The sequence below is a fragment of the Canis lupus genome, chromosome 36 (genome assembly GCF_011100685.1).
Source record: "Canis lupus familiaris isolate Mischka breed German Shepherd chromosome 36, alternate assembly UU_Cfam_GSD_1.0, whole genome shotgun sequence".
NCBI classification, from domain to species: Eukaryota; Metazoa; Chordata; class Mammalia; order Carnivora; family Canidae; genus Canis; species Canis lupus.
The window spans coordinates 22,391,704-22,412,963 of NC_049257.1; the positions used below are offsets into that span (position 1 = coordinate 22,391,704).

Consider the following 21,260-nt stretch of genomic DNA (forward strand, 5'->3'; position numbering starts at 1 on the left):
AAACCGCTGCACCACTGGGACTGCCCCTATTTCGAAAATTGACCTAATGGGGTGAGCAGGTTAAGACCGACTCAATGGGCTAAGAGTCTTACCAACGGGGTAACCAAAGTGCTATCAAGGATCACCTGATGGTGCAGCCAATGCCCTAGAAAGTTCCAACAGAGGTGATATTTGAACAGTATCTTTAAAAATGTATGTTTCCTCCAGAGCCAGAAGCAGGGAAAACCTAGGCAGCTGGAAAGTAGGACTTCTGGGCGCCTTATACTCAGATCCCATTGCATCAGTACTGTTTAGAACTGAATTATAGTCTCCTTTCCCCCACTTGGCTCTCTCCTTCTTCTAATGCTTTATGAACTCTTTCCTCAATGTACTCTCTCCAAAGTCAGCATTGGGCTGCAGAAGACGTTCATCTCTAGCTCACTGTGCCCTTCCTACATTCCAGAGCGGTCATAAAACTCTAGTCCAATCTCAGTGACCCACAAGCTCCTGTTCATGCCTATCTTTGTTTCCAGTCTGTGTAGTCCTTAACCACATCAAAAATAGTACCTAAAATTTCATGACTTAATTGACATAGGTAGCTGATAATGTGAAACTAAGCACTCTTTAGAGTGTTAAGTAAGTTACAGTGCATTGGTTTTATCATGTTATGCTTCTCAAAGGATTCCACTCAGGTAGGATTCTTTTTTCCAGGCAGAAAAATACCTGTCACATACTTCCTGCTGGATTAACACTTGAGATTGTCAAGACCTACCTTTACTATTCAGAGCTCTCTCGCTCTCTGAAGCTTTCCCCGAGTTCTGAAAACAGGCCTGAAACTTCCATCTAATCTACAAAGTAGTGTCCCCGGACACTGGCAGATAGAGGTCTGGAAGCGTTACAAGATGAAATATGGCAACATAAAAGGCAAACCTAAAATTTGCTCATGAGGCTGCTCTCCTTTCACTCACTCATTGCTTTGCTTGAAACATTCCTGTAACTGAACTGAATGCCCTGGAAGTTTTGTTTTTGTAATTTTTTAAAAAATATTTTATTTATTCATGAGAGAGAGAGAGAGACAGAAACACAGGCGGAGAAACAGGCTCCATGCAGGAAGCCTGATGTGGGACTCGATCCTGGGTCTCCAGGATCACACCCTGGACTGAAGGCGGAGCTAAACCACTGAGCCACCCAGGCTACCCTGTTTTTGTAATTTTTCTAATGCTTTTTCAACTGCTAACTCATTTAGGAGCGATGAAAGAAAAAGAAAAAGACAACACTGCATTTGCTTAGAGAAAATATGGAAGTGATTCATCCCATGTATTGGTAGATTTTTGTGTAGGCCGTGGTTTTTTTTTTTTCCCCAACTCTGACTTTCAGAAGTACACTAGAGATAGGGAAGTCACAGAGCACCCGTATCACATCATGTCACTCCCAGAATGGCTAAAAAGAAGGGGCGAGTCAGGTCAGTACACTTCAATTAAACGAGCAGAACCCGTTACAACAGCAGCTCTTTATTACATGGATTCAAAAGCACAGCAGACTAATCATGTTCCCTGAAATTCAACAATCACATTCAATGAACGCCTGTTCGTGCGTTCCTCAAAACTCTAATTCTAAAGGGCTCCCTTCGAATTCCCTTTACAAAGATTTGCGCAAAGAAGAGGTTAAGCACCAGTAAGAACAACTGTTGCTAGCAGTAGTTCTGTTTCTTCGCCATCTTCCTCCTCCTCCTCAACATACATGCAATTTCTTCCCTCTGTGTACACGGCATTGTAACATGGGGGCTACACTCTGCCTATGGTACAAAGTTTATAAATACAATATACCAGTACAAAGTTGAAGCCATTAAAAAGAGCTTAGTAACTATTAGGAGATCCTTAAATCTGGAGTGTTGATGGAATCTAGGAAGAGATTTAGAAACAACACACAAACTCGAACAGTAAACATTTTACTTGGGAAGAGGTGAAAGGGGAACTTCTTATGTGCTACCAAGGGCTTTCGGAGTTGCTTCAGGCTCACTTTCTTTCTGCTATTATCTTCAAATACTGCAGGGCGTTGTGAGCGGCATCACTCTGTGCATTGCCACAGGAGATCCCGGAGCCATGGCAGACGGTGATGGGGCTGGTGGAGAGTTCAGCGAGACACTGATACTGTCCATTGGCGCTCAGCTCTTCTGTAATGATATATTCAAACATGAGAGTTAATGCCAAGTGTGTAGAAAGCGGATCCTTCACGAAAACAAGTCTTTACTGCAGTCTTCCTCTATAAATCTCAGGTCTACTACTCCACTTCCTCATCACCTTTATCATTCTACAAACAAAAACCCAAACTGAAAAAAAAAAAAAAAAAAAAAAAAAAAAAACCCAAACTGCTCAACTATGGTAGTTCTCAAACCCAGCCCTGCTCCCTAATCATTTGAGGGAATTTAAGAGAAATGCAGGTGCCTCGGCCTCACTCCAGCTTGCTCAATTAGAAACCCAACTCCCACAATCTGGGAATAGCCAGATTCTTGCATTTTCTTCTTAAAGCTCCCACGGTGATTCTAATGTGGCCAGTTGAGCGGTGTTTGCAAACTGAACCACAACCAACTTTGCTGGAGAGGAAAAGACCATTTGCTAGAGAACCAGAGAGATTGTGTTTTTCACAACAAAGCCCAGGGGTTTTTTGTTTGTTTGTTTTTCAGGAGACCTCTGAACCAGGAAATACATGGCTCAGGGGCAAGACCTCTCTGCCTTCATGTTCTTTCATTCTACATCTATGCATACGGTGTACGGGTTAGGGTGTTTCAAAAGCAATACCTAAACCCAGGAAACAAATGTTCTTCTCATTAACTGATGAACCACTGTCACTTAAGATGGTTAGAGGACACAGGGGAAAGAGGTAGAAACAGGTGAGTTACAATTTGTTAAAAGTGATCACGATTCAATGTTATTTCAGCTAGAGTCAATGTAATAGGAAACATCCAGATACAGTGCAAGTGTTTTAATGTGTGAAGAGGCTTTCTAGTTCTAGCCTTGAGGCTTTTTTCTCTTTTAAATTGAGTCAAAGTTCACATGACATAATATTAACCATGTTATACCATGTAGCATTTAGTACAGTCACAATGTTGTGCAACCGCCACCTCTACCTAGTTACAAAACATTCTCATCCTTTCATTTTCCCAAGAAGAAATACCATACAAGTCAAGAAGTTGATCCCTATCTCCTCTTCTCCAAAGCCTCTGGCAACCATCAATCTACGGATTAAACTATTTTGGTTATTTCATTTAAACGGTATCATAGAGCACTGAGGAAGGCACTTGATGGGATGAGCACTGGGTGTTATACTCTATGTTGGCAAACTGAATTTAAATAAAATATTAAAATATTAAAAAAATAAATGGTATCATACGATATGCCCTTTTTGTGTCTTTTCACCTAGTATGTTTTTGAGGTAAATCCATGTTGTAGCATTATCAGAACTTCACTTCTTTTCACAGCTAAATATTTAAATTGCACACATATACCACAACTGACTTATTCATCCATCTGCTGATGCACATTTGGCCTGTTTCCACGTCTTGCCTATTGTGAATAGTACTACTGTGACTATGTACGTACAGGACTTGTTTGAATAGCAGTTCACAGTTCTTTTGGGTACATACCTAGCAGTACAGTTGCTAGGTCATGTGGTAACTCATCTGAAGAGCTATAAAACTCCTGTTTTCCACAGTAGCTGAGCCATTTTGCATTCCCACCAGCAGTATAGAGAGGCTACAATTTCTCTACGTCTTTGCCAAGACTTGTTATCTTCTATTTTCTTCATCATAGTCATCCCAGTGGGTATGAGCTGGTACCTCACTGTGGTTTTGATCTGCATTTCCCTGATGACTAATAATACTGAGCGTCTATTTATGTGCTTGTTGGCCATTTGTCTTTCTTTTCTGGAGAATGTCTGGGTTCTTTTGAAGGTAATTGCATAGAATTTAGCCAAACTGGCTGATTGTGGTTTTTAGACTGCTGTTCTATATTTACAAGAACTACTTAGTTCTTAAAATTGGTGAGATGCATTTCAAAGGTGTCATTAATTCCATAATCTCAAAAGCCATCTCAAGTTCCCTTCTTTTCCTAGATTCAACCATCCATAGCCCTATTCATGACATGGCTTATTCATCTGTGCATTTTAAACACCCAACAAAGTATAGATACTTAATATTTATTGAATGAATGGTCTCCCATCAGCCACCTCCTGTGACCATGTGTCTGTGCTAAATTCCCACATTCTGCATCATTCTCAGTAGGTTAAGACATTGCACCTGACCCATCATTCAATCCTAAAGCAGCAGAGAAAATCAGAAGTTCTCTAAGCACCTAAAGGCCAATGCTGGCAGCTCCTTCAAGCTGGGTCCCCACAGCCCACTGAGGATGGAACAAGGGATATCAAATTCTTCACAAATTACACTGATGTTAAATCAAGGCACCAACCATGCACGCACACACACACACACACACACACACACACACACACACCAGCTTTATAAAGCAAATTAAAATCCAAAGTGACTTGCTTTCTAATCTAGCCACATTGGTCTATCTACATGATTAAGGGTTAGAGGAAATATAGAAGAGGATAGCTGGGACGGAATAAAGCTATAAGTACTTGTCCCCACTGACATCCTTGAATTGGCCAACGGTGACAAAGTGGAGAGAAGGGGTCTGACTCCCACAAACTTAGTGCTTGTTCTAGAAATGTGGGTGCCTTTTTATTTGTCAAGCTCTCCATCAGGGCTAGTCTAATAGACACTGTATCTGCAGGGACTCTTCCCCCGACCTGACTCTACCTGACTCTGTTTCTAAACCTCTCTGTGCTTTACTTTCTTTCCTTACATGTAAGGATAACAGACCTACTTCACAGGCTTAGTTTGAGAATTCAGTAAGTTGAAATATGTAATATCCTTAAAACAGGGCCTATAGTAAAAACTATAAATATTAGCTACTGTTTTTATTATTATAACTGCATAGATGTCAGCTATTATTATCTATAAGAATGGGATATATCAGTGCTAAATATTACCACTCTGCTAATTTTATATAAATATATAAATATTCTATATAGACATTATATATACATATATGTCTGAGGTGTATTATTTATATACATCATACATATACATATATGACATATATATACACACATGCCATTTCAGTATCCCTGGTCAACTAAATCAACTGTAATACAGGCTTTGTTTCTGAAATACATTTTAAAAAGAAACTAGTTTTGAGGTAAGTCAGAGGAAAAAAAATCATACCTATATCCAAATATGTTATATTAAAACCTTGTTCCTTGGCGATTTCACTAAGCAGCTGGATGTAATCTGTATTTGGAATACTGAGGAGGCTCCTTTTCAGTAAGTTGATCTTTTCACCAGGAGAATTCCGCAAGGAATGCCAAGTACATCCTAAAGAATGTCCTACTACATTTGTCTGAAAAACAGAGATAAAGATTAAGACTCTTAACTCAGATTGAGTTCTAATGCTATAATTCAAAGTATTTATTAGGCACTCACATTTAATACTCCATAAAGCATGGTTATTTTTTAAAAAGATTTTATTTATTTGGCAGAGAGCAAGAGAGCAGAAGCAGGGAAAGGGAGAAGCAGGCTCCCCACTGAAAAGGGAGCGCGATGCAGGGCTCCATCCCAGGACCTTGGGATCATGACCTGAGCTGAAGGCACACGCTTAACCAACTGAGCCACCCAGGTGCCCCTAAAGAGCATGTTAAAACGGATACCATTTGGTTAACTTTCCCATTTTAAATGAGATAACACTAATAAGCACACATTTAACAAACATCACGACGTCAGAGAATAAAGAAGCACATGTGATAATACACCGGAACTATTTAAAAATACTTTTGAATGGGACAAAGGTCTCTCAGCCAAATTTTCTGATGGCCACAGTAAGATGTAGAAGATATTTAAGAGCAGTAGAAACCAACCTGCAAATAACTGAATCTGCCTAATGGAGTAATTTACAAATTAAAATACAAAACGATTTTGTCTTTATGATTTCTTTTTTTTTTTTTTTAATTTTTATTTATTTATGATAGTCACACAGAGAGAGAGGCAGAGACATAGGCAGAGGGAGAAGCAGGCTCTATGCACCGGGAGCCGGATGTGGGATTCGATCCCGGGTCTCCAGGATCACGCCCTGGGCCAAAGGCAGGCGCTAAACCACTGCGCCAATATCAACCAATCACTCTGACAGCTGTGAAGCAGAAACAAACTGCAGAAAAGGTGCAACGTACAAGTTAGGCTTGAGAAGAACAAGTCATTCAAATGAATGGTGGGAGGTCATAAAGTTCTCATCAGACTTTGCCCACAACCCAATTGAGCTTACTGTTTTCATTTTCTTTCTCCTTTTCCTCTTTTCTTTATTCTCCCTTATATCCTTCCCTTCCCACCTCTGTTCTTAGAATACTTTACATTTCCACATTATTTTTCTCAAATTGCCTTCATATGTTATGCCAAAACCCCACAAAAACAAACAAACCCCACTCCTGTCCTCTGAAGTAGAGCAACCCATTCGTAGTTTTATTTATTAATGAGCCTGGCAGCGGTTAAGGGATTTTCAAAAAAGATCACAAGGATGGCCGGTATATAGAATTAATAACCTGCAAAATTTGCTAAATAGAATTTTGTATTCCTTGGTTGGAACTTTAAAAATTTTTGGTTTTTAAAAACTGTAATGCATTGATAGAGTAACTGCAATAAGAACAAATATATAATGAATAGTCTCTTTTCCTTACCACTCCTTCCCAGAAGACTTGTTTTACCCCCCAAAAATACCATTAAAACATTTCTTCAATATCCTTCTATAAGTCTAAATTCAAGCACACACACATAATCTTTTTATTTTTTTACTTTTCCTTCCTTCCTTCTTTCTTCCTACCCGCCCTCTTTCTTTTAGCTGCACACAGAAACCTGGGGCTTGAACTCAGAACTCTGAGATCAAGTCACACTCTCTACTGATGGAGTCAGCCAGGCGCCACCATAATCTTCTTAAACAAAAATGATAGCTTACTCTTCTAGATCTTGCTTCTTTTTCTCGTATCAATGCACATATAGGCACTATATTTATCTTACCAGTTTTCATTTATGGCTTTTGGGTTATTTCTGATTTCTTGCTTTTACTAATAATGTTACAAAAAACTCTTGCACTCAGATGACTTTATTTGTAGAATAATTTCTGGATGAACTGAGTCAAATAACATGTATACTTTTAATTTTGATAAATACTTCCAGACTGATTTTTAAACCAATTTAAACAACCATCAACAGTCTTGGAGGGTGCTTGTTTTCTGATATTCTCACCAACAGCAGGTACTATCAAGCTTTGTAGGTTTCATCAGTCTAAAAGGTGAAACTAGGGATCCCTGGGTGGCGCAGCGGTTTGGCGCCTGCCTTTGGCCCAGGGCGCGATCCTGGAGACCCGGGATCGAATCCCACATCGGGCTCCCGGTGCATGGAGCCTGCTTCTCCCTCTGCCTGTGTCTCTGCCTCTCTCTCTCTCTGTGTGACTATCATAAATAAATAAGGATTTAAAAAAAAAATAAAAATAAAAAAATAAAAAAATAAAAAATAAAAGGTGAAACTAGTCTCATTTCCATGAATGAAGCTGATCATTTTTTTTAACCCTCTGTACCACTTCTACAAGGCTATCTGTTTATTGGTGTGTAAGAACGTTTTATGTGATACTGTGAACAGTATCTGTTACAGACTGTTAAAAAATAGTCCATTTGCAGACCTTCTTGTTTTTATTCTTTGTCTTATTTATAGATTTTTCTTTTTTTTACTGTGTAATAGGTTTTATATAGTCAAATTTAACTGTCTTTTATTAGTTTACATCTTCTAGGTTTTAAACTATGCCAAAAAGATTTTCCCTGTTTAAAAAGGAAAGCTCTTCCATGGTTTCTCATATTTGGTTTCAATTCTTATGTTCAAATTTGTGACCCTATCTGAAACTTATTTTGCTTTTTAATTTTTTTAAAGATTTTATTAATTTATTCATCAGAGACACAGAGAAAATGCAGAGACATAGGCAAAGGGAGAAGCAGGCTCCTCGCAGAGAGCCTGATGTGGGACTTGATCCTGGAACTCCGGATCATGCCCTGAACCTAAGGCAGATGCTCAACCACTGAGCTACCCAGGCGTCCCTGAAATTTATTTTGATATAAGGAATAAGGGAGTAATCTAAATACGTCACACATTTCACTCCCCCAGAAATGTGGCTGTAAGTTGTTTCTACATCATTTACTGAATAATCCATCCTTCTGCCCTTTGAAGTCTCACTATTGTTATATACTATGCTCCTATGTGGATTATTGTCTATACCGATCCTCTGTCTATACCTGTACCAGTACATGTGTTAATACTGTCAATTTATAGTATGTTTCATTCTCTGGTAGCTATAATCCTGCCTCCTGCCCTCTTTTCAGTTTTCTTGGCTCTTCTTGAGAATTTATTTTTCTGGATAAACTTAGTAAAGCTGTATTGAGGATCCAAAATGAATTCTGGTAGATTTTGAGTGAAACTACATTACCTTTTTATATTTCACAATATTGAGTCTTCCTATTGAAAATAGATAGCTTTACATTTATTCAATTTCTGTTAAATCCCTCAGTAGAGTTTTAAAGTTTTTTTCACATGGGTCTTGCACATTTTAAGTTTATTCCCCAACATATTATCTCTTTTCTATTATTGAAAATGAAGTCTTTTTCATCCCACCTCTTAATATTTGTAAACAGAAAAATTGATTTTTTTCTAGTATACTTTTTTAGAGCAGATTTCTATTTTGCTATGAAATGATCAATGTTACCAAGCTTCATAAGTTTTGTTAATACAACACATACCACAAAAAGTCAGAGGACAGAATATAAAACAACAATCCTGAGCCTCATTCCATCCCTACCTTCAGTCCTCTTTCCAGAAAGCAATTTTTAACTTTCTTCAATTTTTCTAGTGGTTACCTTCATAATTCTAAATATGAAAAGCTATTGATTTTATATATTAATTTTATGATCAGTTACCTTGATGAATTCTCTTCTAGTAGTTTTTCTTTTACAGGGCTTTACAGGGATACAATCTTAGTTATTTGTAGTTAATGATCATTTATATCTCTTCTGTTTAAATTTTCAACCTGTTATTGTTTTTTTCCTAATTATATTAGTTGGTACTTCTAAAACAAGATTTTAAAAATGGCATCAGTGGATATCCTTGTCTTTTCCCTGAAATTAATGGGAAGGGATGTAGTATGTAAACATGTAACTATGATTCTGATCTTTTTTGCAGTGTAGGTCTTGAGTCACAATAAGGATATTTTATTTTTTTAATTCTTTACTGAAACTCAATTTAGTTAACATATACTGTACTATCAGTTTTAGGGACAGAATTGAATGATTCATCAATTGCATATAACACCCAGCGCTCATCTCCTTAATGCCCGTCACCCAGTTACCCCATCCCTTCACCTATCTCCCCTCCAGCAACCCACAGCTTCCTAGAATTAAGCATCTCTTACGGCTTGCTTCCCTATTTTCATCTGATTTTACTTTTCCTTCCCTTCCCCTATGTTCACCTGTTCTGTTTCTCAAAACAACAGTTATTTTAAAAATGTTTACCAATGATTGCCAAATATCTTTTTGGTATCCATTGGCTATTTTCTCCTTTCACCCATTAATGTGATTAATTATGGTTACAGATTTACAGAACCTATCCTTGTATTCCCAATTTGTTATTCAAATAAGCCCAATTTGTCTGTGCCATACTATTCTTTTACTGTTCTACTGGATATTTTATTAAGGTGTTTCACTATAAGGGAGATTAATCCATAATTTTTTCCATTGGGATTTGCTATTGTTTGGTTTTAGGGTTAGTGTTATATTGGTTTTGAAAAATAAATTTAGAAGCTTCCCTTATGTTTGATACTGCCTGGAAGAGTTTAAATAGCATTGGAAATTATCTCTCCCTTGAAGATTTAAAGGAATTCACCTATAAAACCACTTATAAATCTATCTGTGCTTTGTGATTTTGGTGTCATCTCTGATCCAATTTTGTAAGAAGTGAATGCACTGTTTTCTTTTTCTATTAAGGTAAAACCAAAATTGTATTACTTTGTGTACAGTCTTTGATTTTTTTTTCCTACAGAATGAGCCCTTATTAAAAGGCTCATTAAAATAAACTAGGTCACTGCTATAGTCATTTTTCATTCACCACCTAGTAAATGCTCAGATAACATACCATGAGACATACCTAACTATGAATATCATAATCTCAAATAATAATGTCAGGTGTAGCTCGGTCTCATAAGCTCTGTTTGCCTAGCTGCCTACTCAGTACCTTTAGTTAACATATTCTATATCAGATCCAATATATCCTACATTTAACTCCTTATCTTTTTTCCCTCAATCCCACTCATCTTCTGTGTTTCCCATATTAGCTTAGTACAGGCCACCATCATTTCTCATCCATCTTCTGTAACAACATTCTACAGGTGTCTGACTCTAAGACTCATTTACTCACTACAGTGCAGCCAATGATTCCCTTCTAATCCTGTCCTTCGTTGACTAAAATCCTTCTTTGTTTGTATTAACAACCAAAGGACTCTGCTCTACCCTCAGGATAAAGTTGAATCTCTTGACTACAGAAGTCCTTTCCAGATTGAATCCCTTTGTCCTTCTGGCCTCATTATTTGAGAAACCCTTCTCCAACCGTATGCTCTAGCCACACCAAACTATTTCGGGTTCCCAGATGGCATATACTATTTTACTCCTGGTCTTTGTAGGTGCTCTTTTTTCTTTGAAATTCTTGTCCTCTGCTCTCATCCTGCAGGTCTTGGCTTAGATATTGCCCCCTCCAAGAAGTCTTCCTTAAACTGCCAGTCTTGGTTGGACCTTCTTCTATGTTCCCAAGCCCTCTCTGTTAGGACCAGCCTATTGGGTTCTTTTCTCTTTCAGGAGGCTACAGACTCCCTCATGGCAGACACTGTCTTATTCAGTGTGCACAGAACCTGGCACAAAGTTTGGCAGACAGTATGAGCTCACTAAATGTTTAATGAGTGGATAAATGAATGAAGGCATTGTCAATTTGAAGGCAAAAATGGCACTACTGGCCTGTCATCTTTAGATCACATGATGTGATTCTGAATTTGACTGTGTCTCCCAAGCCCTCTTACCTGGTCACCCTTGTGACAGCTAAAATTAGGTCATGTACATCTGGACAGTGAAGGGACATTTTAAAAATTGCAACTCTACAGTGTCTGTACAACAAGGAATCCAGGGACGTTTCCTACAGCATGAGATGCTTAATCATATTGACATCATAGGTGTTTTGATCATTACTCACTAAAGAAATGTGGTTCTCTGGAGAAATATTACTGAATTTGGCAAGAAATTTCTCAGCAGCGTTCCTCTTGGCCTGTTTTTTTGATGCCCCCTTTCCTAAATTAAAAAAAAAAGAAAAAGAAATGGTAGGTTTAGAAAAGTAATTAGTATCCACAGAGAGTAATCAGATATATAAGGTATTATTTCTGCTCAGAGAATAACTTCATGATCTTTATATGCTCATCTTTGCTTATTGTGCTTCAAACAATGATTTTTTAAAATATTTATGTATTTTAGACAGAATACATACATGAGTGTGGGGGGAGAAGGGCAGAGAGAGAGAGAGTCCCAAGGAGACTCTAGGCTGAGTGCAGAGCCCAATGTAGGGCTCACAACCCTGAAACCACGAACTGAGCTGACACCAAGAGTCAGGTGCTTAACCTATTGTGCCACTCAGGTGCCCCAATACAACTATTAATTCTATTAATTCTTACATTTATGAAGGCACTTTTGACAGTTTATCTTTAATAGTTATACTTTTTGTTTTTTAACAGGCATATTTCCTTATGCCTAGCTATAATGAATCATATTTGGTTTAATTCTAAGTATTCAAATCTATTAAGGTACTTTTGAATCAATCACAACTCTTTCCTTCTTGATGTCTATTTCTTGCTTAAAATCTTCTATAAACTGACAACTATGTGGAATTCTTCTTTAACATGAGTAAGAAGGCATAGGAGATCTGCAATTAAAAGACAAAGTATTATCTACTTCCATGCTTTTTGTTTTACAGATTTAAAAACTGAGGCCTAGAGAGATGAAGTAATTTGCCTACCTTTGCAAACCAAGGGCTGCATCAAGAATGGAAGCTAGGTGGGGTGCCTGGGTGTCTCAGTCGGTTAAGCATCTGCCTTCAGTTCAGGTCAAGATCCCAGCATGCTGGGATGGAGCCCTGCATCAGGCTCCCTGCTCAGAGGGGGGTCTGCTTCTCCCTCTCCTTCTGCCCCTCCCCCCATTCATACTCTTCTCTCTCAAATAAATAAATAAAATCTTAAAAAAAATAGAAGTTGGGGTTCAGTGCTTTCTATATTGACCTGCACTGCCTCTCAAGGGGCTTGCTGATTACTTGCTTGATTACCTGAAACAGATAGCCAATTCCATTTGGTGCCATTTTAAGAATGCTAGAAACACGCTAGAGAAGCTACAATAGGAACCCTCACTAGTACTCTATTAAGTGACTTTTTTCTCAGTTTCTAGTCCTTACAACATGGAAGTTGCTATCATTATAAAGGATAATTTCTACTTTATTTTTATCTAACACTATTTTTTGCCATCTAGCCTCTTATTAATCATCTTGTTTTCAAATGTGATCTTCTAGTCTTCCAATCTTCTAGAACAGCTGTTGAAACTTCCAAGATATTTGCTATTGCTTTTTTCTAAAATAATTTTTAAGCCACTAACACATCAATGCAGACTATGTAAAGTCAATTATTTACTTTGTTGTTACCAAGCTTTTCCATGATTTTTAAAACTATCAAATTAAGCCTAAGTATTCTTAAGCCAAATATATTTTTAAGCCAAATATTTATACTTAAATTCTACTGCAGAAAGAGATAGTAGAATAAGAGTGCATCAAATTTTTCCCCACAGAAATATTTGAAAGGAAACCATAACAGAAATTTCTAGGGTCATTCATCATCTGAAAATATTTCAAACGCCTTCAGTTGTATGAGTAAAAAGAGTAACTACCAGTTTCCATAAATGACTCTAGCCTGCAAATTGTGGTATATTCTCTCTTATGAGCAGGTCCTCCCTCTTGGGAAAGGGTATATTCAGGAAGTCTCCAGCCATGATGAATAGCCAACTCCTAGAAAATGGAGATGAGGCTTCAGTAGTAATTTTTACTATGCAACAGCTTCATCACATAAATGATAGTCTTTCATGATTTCTATCCTATTTCTATTTCTATGTTTGAAAAGAATAATGATATTCTGCAATAGAAAAATGGGAGAAGACCCTGTATTTCCCACAAATATTCCTGCATTTTGTATCTTGCAAGCCCACAATACCGAAACTGAAGCAGTTTACTGCTAGGATGGGAATGGTGTTCTTTCATTAAGCCACAGCGAGCAAATATCAAAGAGCTCAAAGAGAAAGACGAGCTACTATCGCCCTTTTGGGGAACATCGACAGGTCTCACTGTCATCAGTTCCTAATGCCTCTCCCTCCTAGCTACAGACTTCCTGCCCTCAGCTGGCTAACTACTGCACTAGAACACGAGCAGATGAGCAAAGGCAGCAAATATACAGACTTGGACAATCAGGAAAGATCAGGGGAAGAAAACTATAGAAAAGACAGCAAGAAAGGGACCAAAGGCCTGGCTGGGTAACAGGGAGGAGAGTTGTCCAACAGAGCACATAGATAATCTGCAAGAAAGATATTCTGCATGCAGAACTTCAAAGCTGATTTTTTTTTTTTTTGGTAGAATAAGCAAATAGATGACTTCCCCTTTTTTTGAGGTAGGTTACCCAATTTGGGTTTTTATTTATTTGTATTTTTATTTTTTTATAATAAATTTATTTTTTATTGGTGTTCAATTTGCCAACTTACAGAGTAACACCCAGTGCTCATCCCGTCAAGTGCCGGCACTGAGGGGGGCCAATTTGGGTTTTTAATAAAATCTTCTGTCTTAACAGAAGTGGAAAGAAGTTTGTCACAAGAGTGGCAAGAAATATTCTTAAAGTATAAAACACTCTACCCATGTGCACTGGGGTCCTGCTGATCTCAAATGAGAATTCCACAAACCAAAGGCAGATACTGTATATGGAAGAAAATCCAAAACATAAATAAACAGGAGAATAATTTCAAGTTAGTGCTGTAATATCCAATGATCATAACTGGGAAAACAGAATATTATACATCTTATCTTTAAACTATCTATTCCTTGTTTCAGCCCTTGTGATATTATTACTTTATGACATCTTTCTTCAATAGACAAAATGTTACAGAAGGAAAAACCATGTGACTTACCTGTAATGAACCAATAGGATTAAGCTGGTTCTTTGGTTGCTTAGAAGGGTCAGGCATTAAGGGGTCAGGAACTGCAAAGCTGAACATTTTTTTAAAATGTTATAAAACAAAATAATTTTCTCCAAACTATTAAATAAATGAATGCATTTCTTATCTAATCTTCTATGCCTTTGCTCTTCTCCACAGAATGCCTTTCTCTCCCACCTCTCCTATGGAAATATGATCTGTCCATTATCCAAGATGTGTCTCAAATGCCACTTCCTCTAAGAAACCTATCCTGTTACTTGGAACATAATTTCCCACTCCTCTGAACCATTATTTACATTTAGGTTGACCCTTTCCTAGGCAAATTATTTTACCATTAAGTTATATGCTCTTACAAATACAGTAATTTGTCCATCCCTCACATCCGTCCTGTGTTCAGACTGTAAAATCCTTGACGGCAAAGCCTATGTATTACTTACCTTCATAAGCTTTATAGTACTGTGCATATAATAGGTGCTCAATAAAAATGTATTTAAATAAAGCATACTACTGTTACAACTACACAAAAAGGGAAGACTAACAATTAGTCAGGAAATTTAGTCTGGTAATGTGAATGATACAGGCCACAAAGTTGTTTTTTCACTTAGACAATTATGGAAGAAAAATCTGTTTGACCTATCATCCGTTCCATGCTGGAAAAATCCTCCTAAGATTTATATGTATCCTGCATAAAATAGATGGCCTGCATGAGCCTGGTTCCAGGATGTGGGGATTATGATCAGGGAGAAAGAGAACAAGCTCTTTGAACTAGTTTGAAATTACTAATTAGTTGGGCGATGAGTGTCTCACCCTGAGTAAAGCTATGTTCAAGGTCTTGAACCTAGGCGACAGAAGGGTCATTTCTTCCATGACAAAATAGGTTCAGTTATTGCCACTTCTTCAGGTTGCTTTTCCACCTGCTAGAATTTCAAGCTTTACATAGGCTGATGAGATATGAATATTCACTTACAATGTTGCACGCCGAAGCTACCCAAATAATTGTGATGGAGAAGTGAGAAAGTCTCTGTATTAAATCAGGCCACTTTAGGCCTGATTACAGCTTAGTAATTCCCATCTTATCTGTCAAGAAGCACAAATATATAGTAAAGTTTGTTAGCCTTTTTTGCTGACAAAGCGAAGTGCCCGTGTGCAGAAAGGACACTCCGTACACTCATTTCTACAAATCTACTCAACACTTTGGGTTGAACTTTGGGCTGCACAGAAATAGCATGGTCATCACCAGCGAGGGGAGGAGCCACTACCTGCCATGCCATTTGGCGCGTCTACAAAGCCAGCATAAATCAACTATTAATGTATGACCTCAAAGAATCAAGCATCACTTTGTGAGATCCAAAGCTTGTCAACGCTTCGTTCTAAACTACTGAAACGGTTTGGAAGGGCTTAGAGAGGGAAGAAGCAATGCAGGAGAACCTAAGCATACGCCAGATGAAAAGTTTTGAAGCTGGAGAAAAACCTGTCCTAAGTTGCCATGGGGCTCTGCTGTCAGCTATGAGCAGATAAACCAGACTGTACTCCAGAATAACTGAGTGCATGGAAAGAGAAGAATTTAAACGCTCAGCATGATCCAGAGTGTGTCCATTAGAAAGCAAAGGACATCACTCCAGATACATGAGCTGCTCCAGGACCAATACTCTCCAAAAGCACCTAAAGTGACAACAAATTTAATTTGGAAAAATTCCACCAGGATTTTTAACACTCCACGTAACATCTTCTTGTAGTTGGTGTACATTCTATAACAAAAGGAAATCTCTCTGTCTCCTTCCAAATTAGAATTTTCCAAAGGGTATTTTCCATTTATCTTTTTCCACTTCATAACTTATTTTATGTGGTGTAGAAGTTATTACAATCTTCACACAGTAGAATATTTGCCGGAAAAACTGGGATTTTCTATTGGTGCATCCCACTGAGGCGGGGGAAATGCCTAGTTTGTGAGAGCTTTCATTTAACAGTTAATTGCTGGACTGAATTTCTTAAGGATAAAGCGGTCTTTAATGGAGGACAGTTTTTTCACAAGGAAACAAGAATTTTGGAGCTAGATACTAGCAACTGTTCACTTTGTTGCTTTTGTGAGCACGTTCAAACTTTTAATCTTACCTCAGCCATGATATTTTTGAGCTGCAGAATACAAAGAAATTTAGCTCACCAAATACTTGCATTGGCTTTCAAAATGTTTATGGCAGCCTCTGCAGCTCTATGTTTCGCCAGCTTCTTACTTGTACCTTCACCTGAATTAAGGTTAAGAAAAAATGTCTTTACATGCTGTGAAAATGTGAGGCTTGCATAGATGTTTGCATAATACAAAACAAAAGCACTACAGTTTATATATATATACACACACACTCACACAAAGGTAATACAAATATATACTACGTTCTGTAACAAAATATTCACCACATAAAATTCATAGTTTTATGTATAACTCCATGCATACCTACATTAAAAATCCTTGCTTACGTTATATACGTTTATTATATAAAATGGTAATAAAGTAGACCATGTCACACTTTCTGAAAAAAAATGCAACTTAGTATTTTACTCTTCCTTATTCCTAGAGGAAGAGGAAATTCCTCTGTAGCAAGAAGTTCCTTTAAGGGAGCCACTTATACCAACACTGACAGCAAACTGCACAGTTTTATTCTAATAGTTCATCCTATGCTGCACTAAACCCCTATTTGGCTAAGCACTCATGGCTACACGTTGGCTACAGTGGGAGAAGGTTTATATGGGGAACTTGAGAGATTGTTACGTGTCTTCCATACAATCTGTATCCCTTACCTAAGTAGCTAACAGGGTGGTAGGGGATAGGCCCGACTAACCACTGAGACTGAAGCCTAATTTCAGTAAGCCATCACACCTGTTAAATGGTAACTCCAATCTTTTTCCTTTTGAGTTCAAGCTAGGTGTTGAGAACCCTTCAAAAGTGGAACCAGTGGGTAGCCCTGGTGGCGCGGCGGTTTAGCGCCGCCTGCAGCCCAGGGTGTGATCCTGGAGACCCGGGATCGAGTCCCACATCGGGCTTCCTGCATGGAGCCTGCTTTTCCCTCTGCCTGTGTCTCTGCCTCTCTCTCGCTCTCTCTGAATGAATAAATAAATAAATCTTTAAAAAAAAAAAAAAAAGTGGAACCAGAGTGCTGATGTCCATTTCTCTGGTGTGGAGGATAGAAAGAGGATACGGAATAAATTTCAACTGTGACCCCCACCCTCAAATGTCAGAGGACATACAAATCATCCGCCTTTATCCACTAACCTAGGTATTAGGGATACAGGAGAGTATGAAACAGAATCCCTGCCCTTAAAGAGCACACAGCCTAGTGCGGGATTTTGTCTGGAAAGGTCCATCTGAAATATAGTTATGTGTTACAACAAGCCTAAGTGCAGGCTGTAGGGGAGGCACACAAAAGGGGTCGCTCCCCTCCTCTTGGTAAGGATTGGGAAAGGTTTCACGAGGGAAGAGATAACTGAAGGAAGACATAAAAGATTAGTAAAAGCTAGTAAGGCGGGTTAGGAAGAACATTCCAGGCAGAGAAAATCAGCACCTGTTAGGGCTTAGAGGCAACACAGAGCCCCAAGAGCCCCAAGCAGCTGGGTAGGTAGGAGTTTAAGGATACGAGCTCTGAGATAAAAGGCTACAGGGTTGGGAGGGTAGGAAGAGAGGTCAAAGAACCGCCTTCTAAACCTGTGCTTCTCAAATTTTAATGTGCATAGGAATTGCCTGGGAATTTTGTTAAAATGCATACTCTGATCCCACAGGTCTGGCATGGGGCCGGATATTCTAGAGCAGTTGCATCAAGTGCCCAGGTGATATTAATGCTGCTGATCACATTTTGAGAGGCAAGCCTGTCAAGTCATATTAAGACGCCTGTATTTATGCAGAGGATGATGGGCAAACCACCGGATGCATTTAAAGAGCAAGAAACACATGAGCAGATTTGACTGCCAGCATCGAAAGGGGAATGGCCAGCCCAAGCCTAGAAGCTGAGAGAGCAGCAGCAAGGTGGCAGCTATGGTTTCAGTGTGAGATACCAATGGCCCAGACAACAGCAAGGGGAAGACAAGGGAAGCTGCTTAAGAAGTAAGACTTGGTGGGAGAGTGGGCAAGGGGCAGAGGGAGAGGAAGGGGTCACCGAAATGACAGCCAGCATTCTACTGTGGGCAAATGGGTGACGGTGGTACCTTTAGGGAGCTAGGAAATGCAGGGGCAACAGACTTGAGGGAAGAGAGATGGAGTCAGTCTGGGACAATGAGAGACCGAGGTGGCTTTGGATCATCCAAGTGAAGATGCCCGGCAAGCACAGGTTGACAGACTGTTCTAGAACCGGGCCTGGGTGGAAGACAGATTTCAGGATTAGCAGCCTTTAGATGGCATTTGAAGCTGTGGAGGTACATAAACTTGCTAGGAAGACAGGACAGCGTGAGGGGAGAAGGGGATCCAAGCAGAATAGGTGGCTGCCACGGGCTGTTAATTCCTAGTCTAAAACACCTTGAAGGAAAAAAGACTATATTTCTTTTCTTAAATTTTCACTGAATATTTAAAAATAGACCTGTTCAATGAGTAATGCAATGATTCTATGGTTCATTATGAGGAAACTTCCAGCTAGCACCTACAATCCACCTGCTTCATATAGATTGAAAAAGCCTCAAAATGTCCTTAAAGAGATTTCAAAGAACATAGTGGACTCCCGATTTTCAGGGACCTAAACAAATGTTGCCTTTAGATTACCAGATGGTGCAACTCTAGCCTTCTTGTCGAATTGTTTTCTTGGCATTCTTCCAAATTAAATTTAGTTATTCATTATTTTCTGTTTGCAATTAAATAGATACATAAGGCATAAAATGCCTACATGTGCAAATAGCCAACTTCAGTTATCATTTGTTCAAGCTCACAGACCACAATATGGGGAGTCTGAACTCTGAAACTTCATTGTTATGTGACTTTGGGTATGTTAACTGATAATCTCTCTGACCCTGTTTCCTCATGTGTAAAAAAGGGAGATGACATCTTAAAACCAGTACAGTCAGGAACTAGAAGGTGCTATGAATTATGACATTTGAGCCATCTTTCTCATTTTGTTTGGGTATAAAATCAAGTGTGGTACGATGGGCCCCAAGTGCCAGATGAGCCCATACAAAAAGCATAGAGGCTCAGAAAATTTTGGGGTTATGTCTCCCAGCATCTTCTAAAATCTATGAAACTTGTCAGCACCTACTGATCCCGCTATGGTTCCTCCAAGAACCTTCCCTGCTTCTCCTTCATTCTTGGAAGAACCCTAGGAGGATCCTAGGGCATGTTTCTGAGCTTCTCTTGGTATCTGGAGAAGAGAAAATTAGGGAGAGAATCAGATGAAGTTGGAAAGTCCCCATGACCTGAGATGGGAGGTCTCAGTTTCAAGAGCCTGCTCCTCATGGCTGTCCCTGGGTGGGAAGAAAAGAAAAAAAAAAAAAAAAAAAAAGGGCACTTTTCCGGACTGAAAAGCAATACCACAAGTCTTGCCGGCCCACCCACATGACCACGGGGCGAACCGTGCATACAGACCTGTGCAGGTTATGTCCCCAACGGTTACTCTGAAGGTGAAAGTGGGTACGTGTATTTGCACATCCGATCTTTCACATTCATAAACCGGGATGTTCTTGGTCTTCATGCCGTATTCGTGTAATACCTGAATTGGTGTTTTCCCTGGCTTAGCTGTAATCATCTTCCCCAAACTGCAAAAACCAGAAAAGGGTGTGCTTTGCATGCCGAGGCGGGGAGGGAAGCAGGAGCAAACAGAGGCGAGCGGGGACTGACCCCGACGCCGGTGCGGGGGGCGCCGAGATGGCGAAGCGCCCCAGGGCCCCGGCCCCGCTGCGAGGGCTCCGCGGAGGGGACGTGGGCGCGCGCCGGGGGGGGGGGCTGCCGGGGGGCTCCCTGGGGTCCCGGCGCCGCGGCCGCTCAGGACCCCGCCCGCAGGACCCGGTCCCCCCGAGAGGGGCGGCCGCGCGCCCCCCCCGCGCCCCCCGCCCGCCCCCCCCCCGCGCAGCCCGCGGCCCGGGAGGGGCGGGGCCAGGCTTGCAGCCCGGGGCCCGCGCGCCGCCGAGACGGCGAGAGCCGCGGAGGGGGCTTTACCCAGAATGCCGCCGCACGGCGCTCCCCCGCCCCGCCCCGCCCGGCCCGCCCCGCCCGGCCCCGCCGCTCCCGCCGCTCCCGGCCCTGCCCGCCTCGGCCGCGGCGGTCCGGGCGCTGACCTGAAGGTCCCGCTGTCCTCGCGCTCCAGCGGCGGGGCCGCGGCGCGATGCCTGCTCTGGGACATGGCGAGAGGGGCGGCTTGGCGGAAGAGCGCTGCGGAGCGACGTCCTCGCCCCCCGGGCCGGCCGGTCCCCGACAGGAGCGCCCCAGCGCCGCCGCCGCCTCCCTCTCCTCCCGGCGTGCGTCCCTCGGGCGGCGGGGCCGGGCGGGGGCGGAGCCTCGGGGCGGCGGCGGCGCCGGCCCCGCCCCCTTCAGGCCCCGCCCCCTCCGAGGCCACGCCCCCTTCCCATTCCCGCTTCCCCGCGTATCCCCCCGCGCTCCAACCCCGGGCCTCGGCGTGGCCGCAGTTCTCGGTCCTAAAAAGGAGGCGGCTTCCGGCCGCGGGGGGCAGCCCGTTGGGCTCCCAGCCTCCCGCTGTGTGAGGCCTGCCGCTCTGCTTCTGTTTCGGTGGCTGGGGTCGGGGAGCTGAAGGGGGTTAGGGATCCGGGCTGCATCCCTTTAAGAAAAAGACTTCAGAATCCTAAATGCAGGATCGCTGCGGAAGGTCCCGGGGCTCGGCCCCGGAGCTTGCGAGTCGCGGTGCGTCGGCCCCCGGGGCTGGCGCGGGCTCCCCTGGGCTGGGCCC

The 21,260-nt window shown here is 41.0% G+C and overlaps 1 protein-coding gene across 3 annotated transcripts; it reads right to left on the reverse strand.

Annotated features, from left to right (window-relative positions):
- Positions 1–1,470: 1,470 nt before the first annotated feature.
- Positions 1,471–20,832, reverse strand: PRKRA (protein activator of interferon induced protein kinase EIF2AK2). 3 transcript variants are annotated; one of them, XM_038584967.1, is made up of 8 exons: positions 20,635–20,832; positions 19,946–20,115; positions 16,556–16,637; positions 14,368–14,446; positions 13,087–13,204; positions 11,360–11,454; positions 5,267–5,441; positions 1,471–2,152 (listed from the first exon to the last, which is right to left on the reverse strand). In XM_038584967.1, exons 1-8 carry the CDS (start codon positions 20,697–20,699, stop codon positions 1,995–1,997), a joined length of 942 nt encoding a protein of 313 aa, XP_038440895.1. In that variant the 5' UTR covers positions 20,700–20,832; the 3' UTR covers positions 1,471–1,994. The 3 variants fall into 3 exon arrangements, with proteins under 3 accessions (XP_038440895.1, XP_038440896.1, XP_038440897.1); XM_038584968.1 differs by lacking the exon at positions 20,635–20,832 and adding an exon at positions 15,362–15,471 and having other exon boundaries at positions 19,946–20,006; XM_038584969.1 differs by lacking the exons at positions 16,556–16,637; positions 19,946–20,115; positions 20,635–20,832 and adding an exon at positions 15,202–15,343.
- Between the last annotated feature and the right edge of the window lie 428 nt (positions 20,833–21,260).

Coding starts and splice junctions, on each gene's coding strand:
- PRKRA (XM_038584967.1), bottom strand. CDS start 20,699: ATGTCCCAGAGCAGGCATCGCGCCGCGGCCCCGCCGCTGGAGCGCGAG. Junction 11,455..13,086: donor AGAGTCATTTATGGAAACTG/GTAGTTACTCTT, acceptor TTTTTAATTTAG/GAAAGGGGGCATCAAAAAAA. Junction 2,153..5,266: donor TATAACATATTTGGATATAG/GTATGATTTTTT, acceptor ATATCATTACAG/AAGAGCTGAGCGCCAATGGA.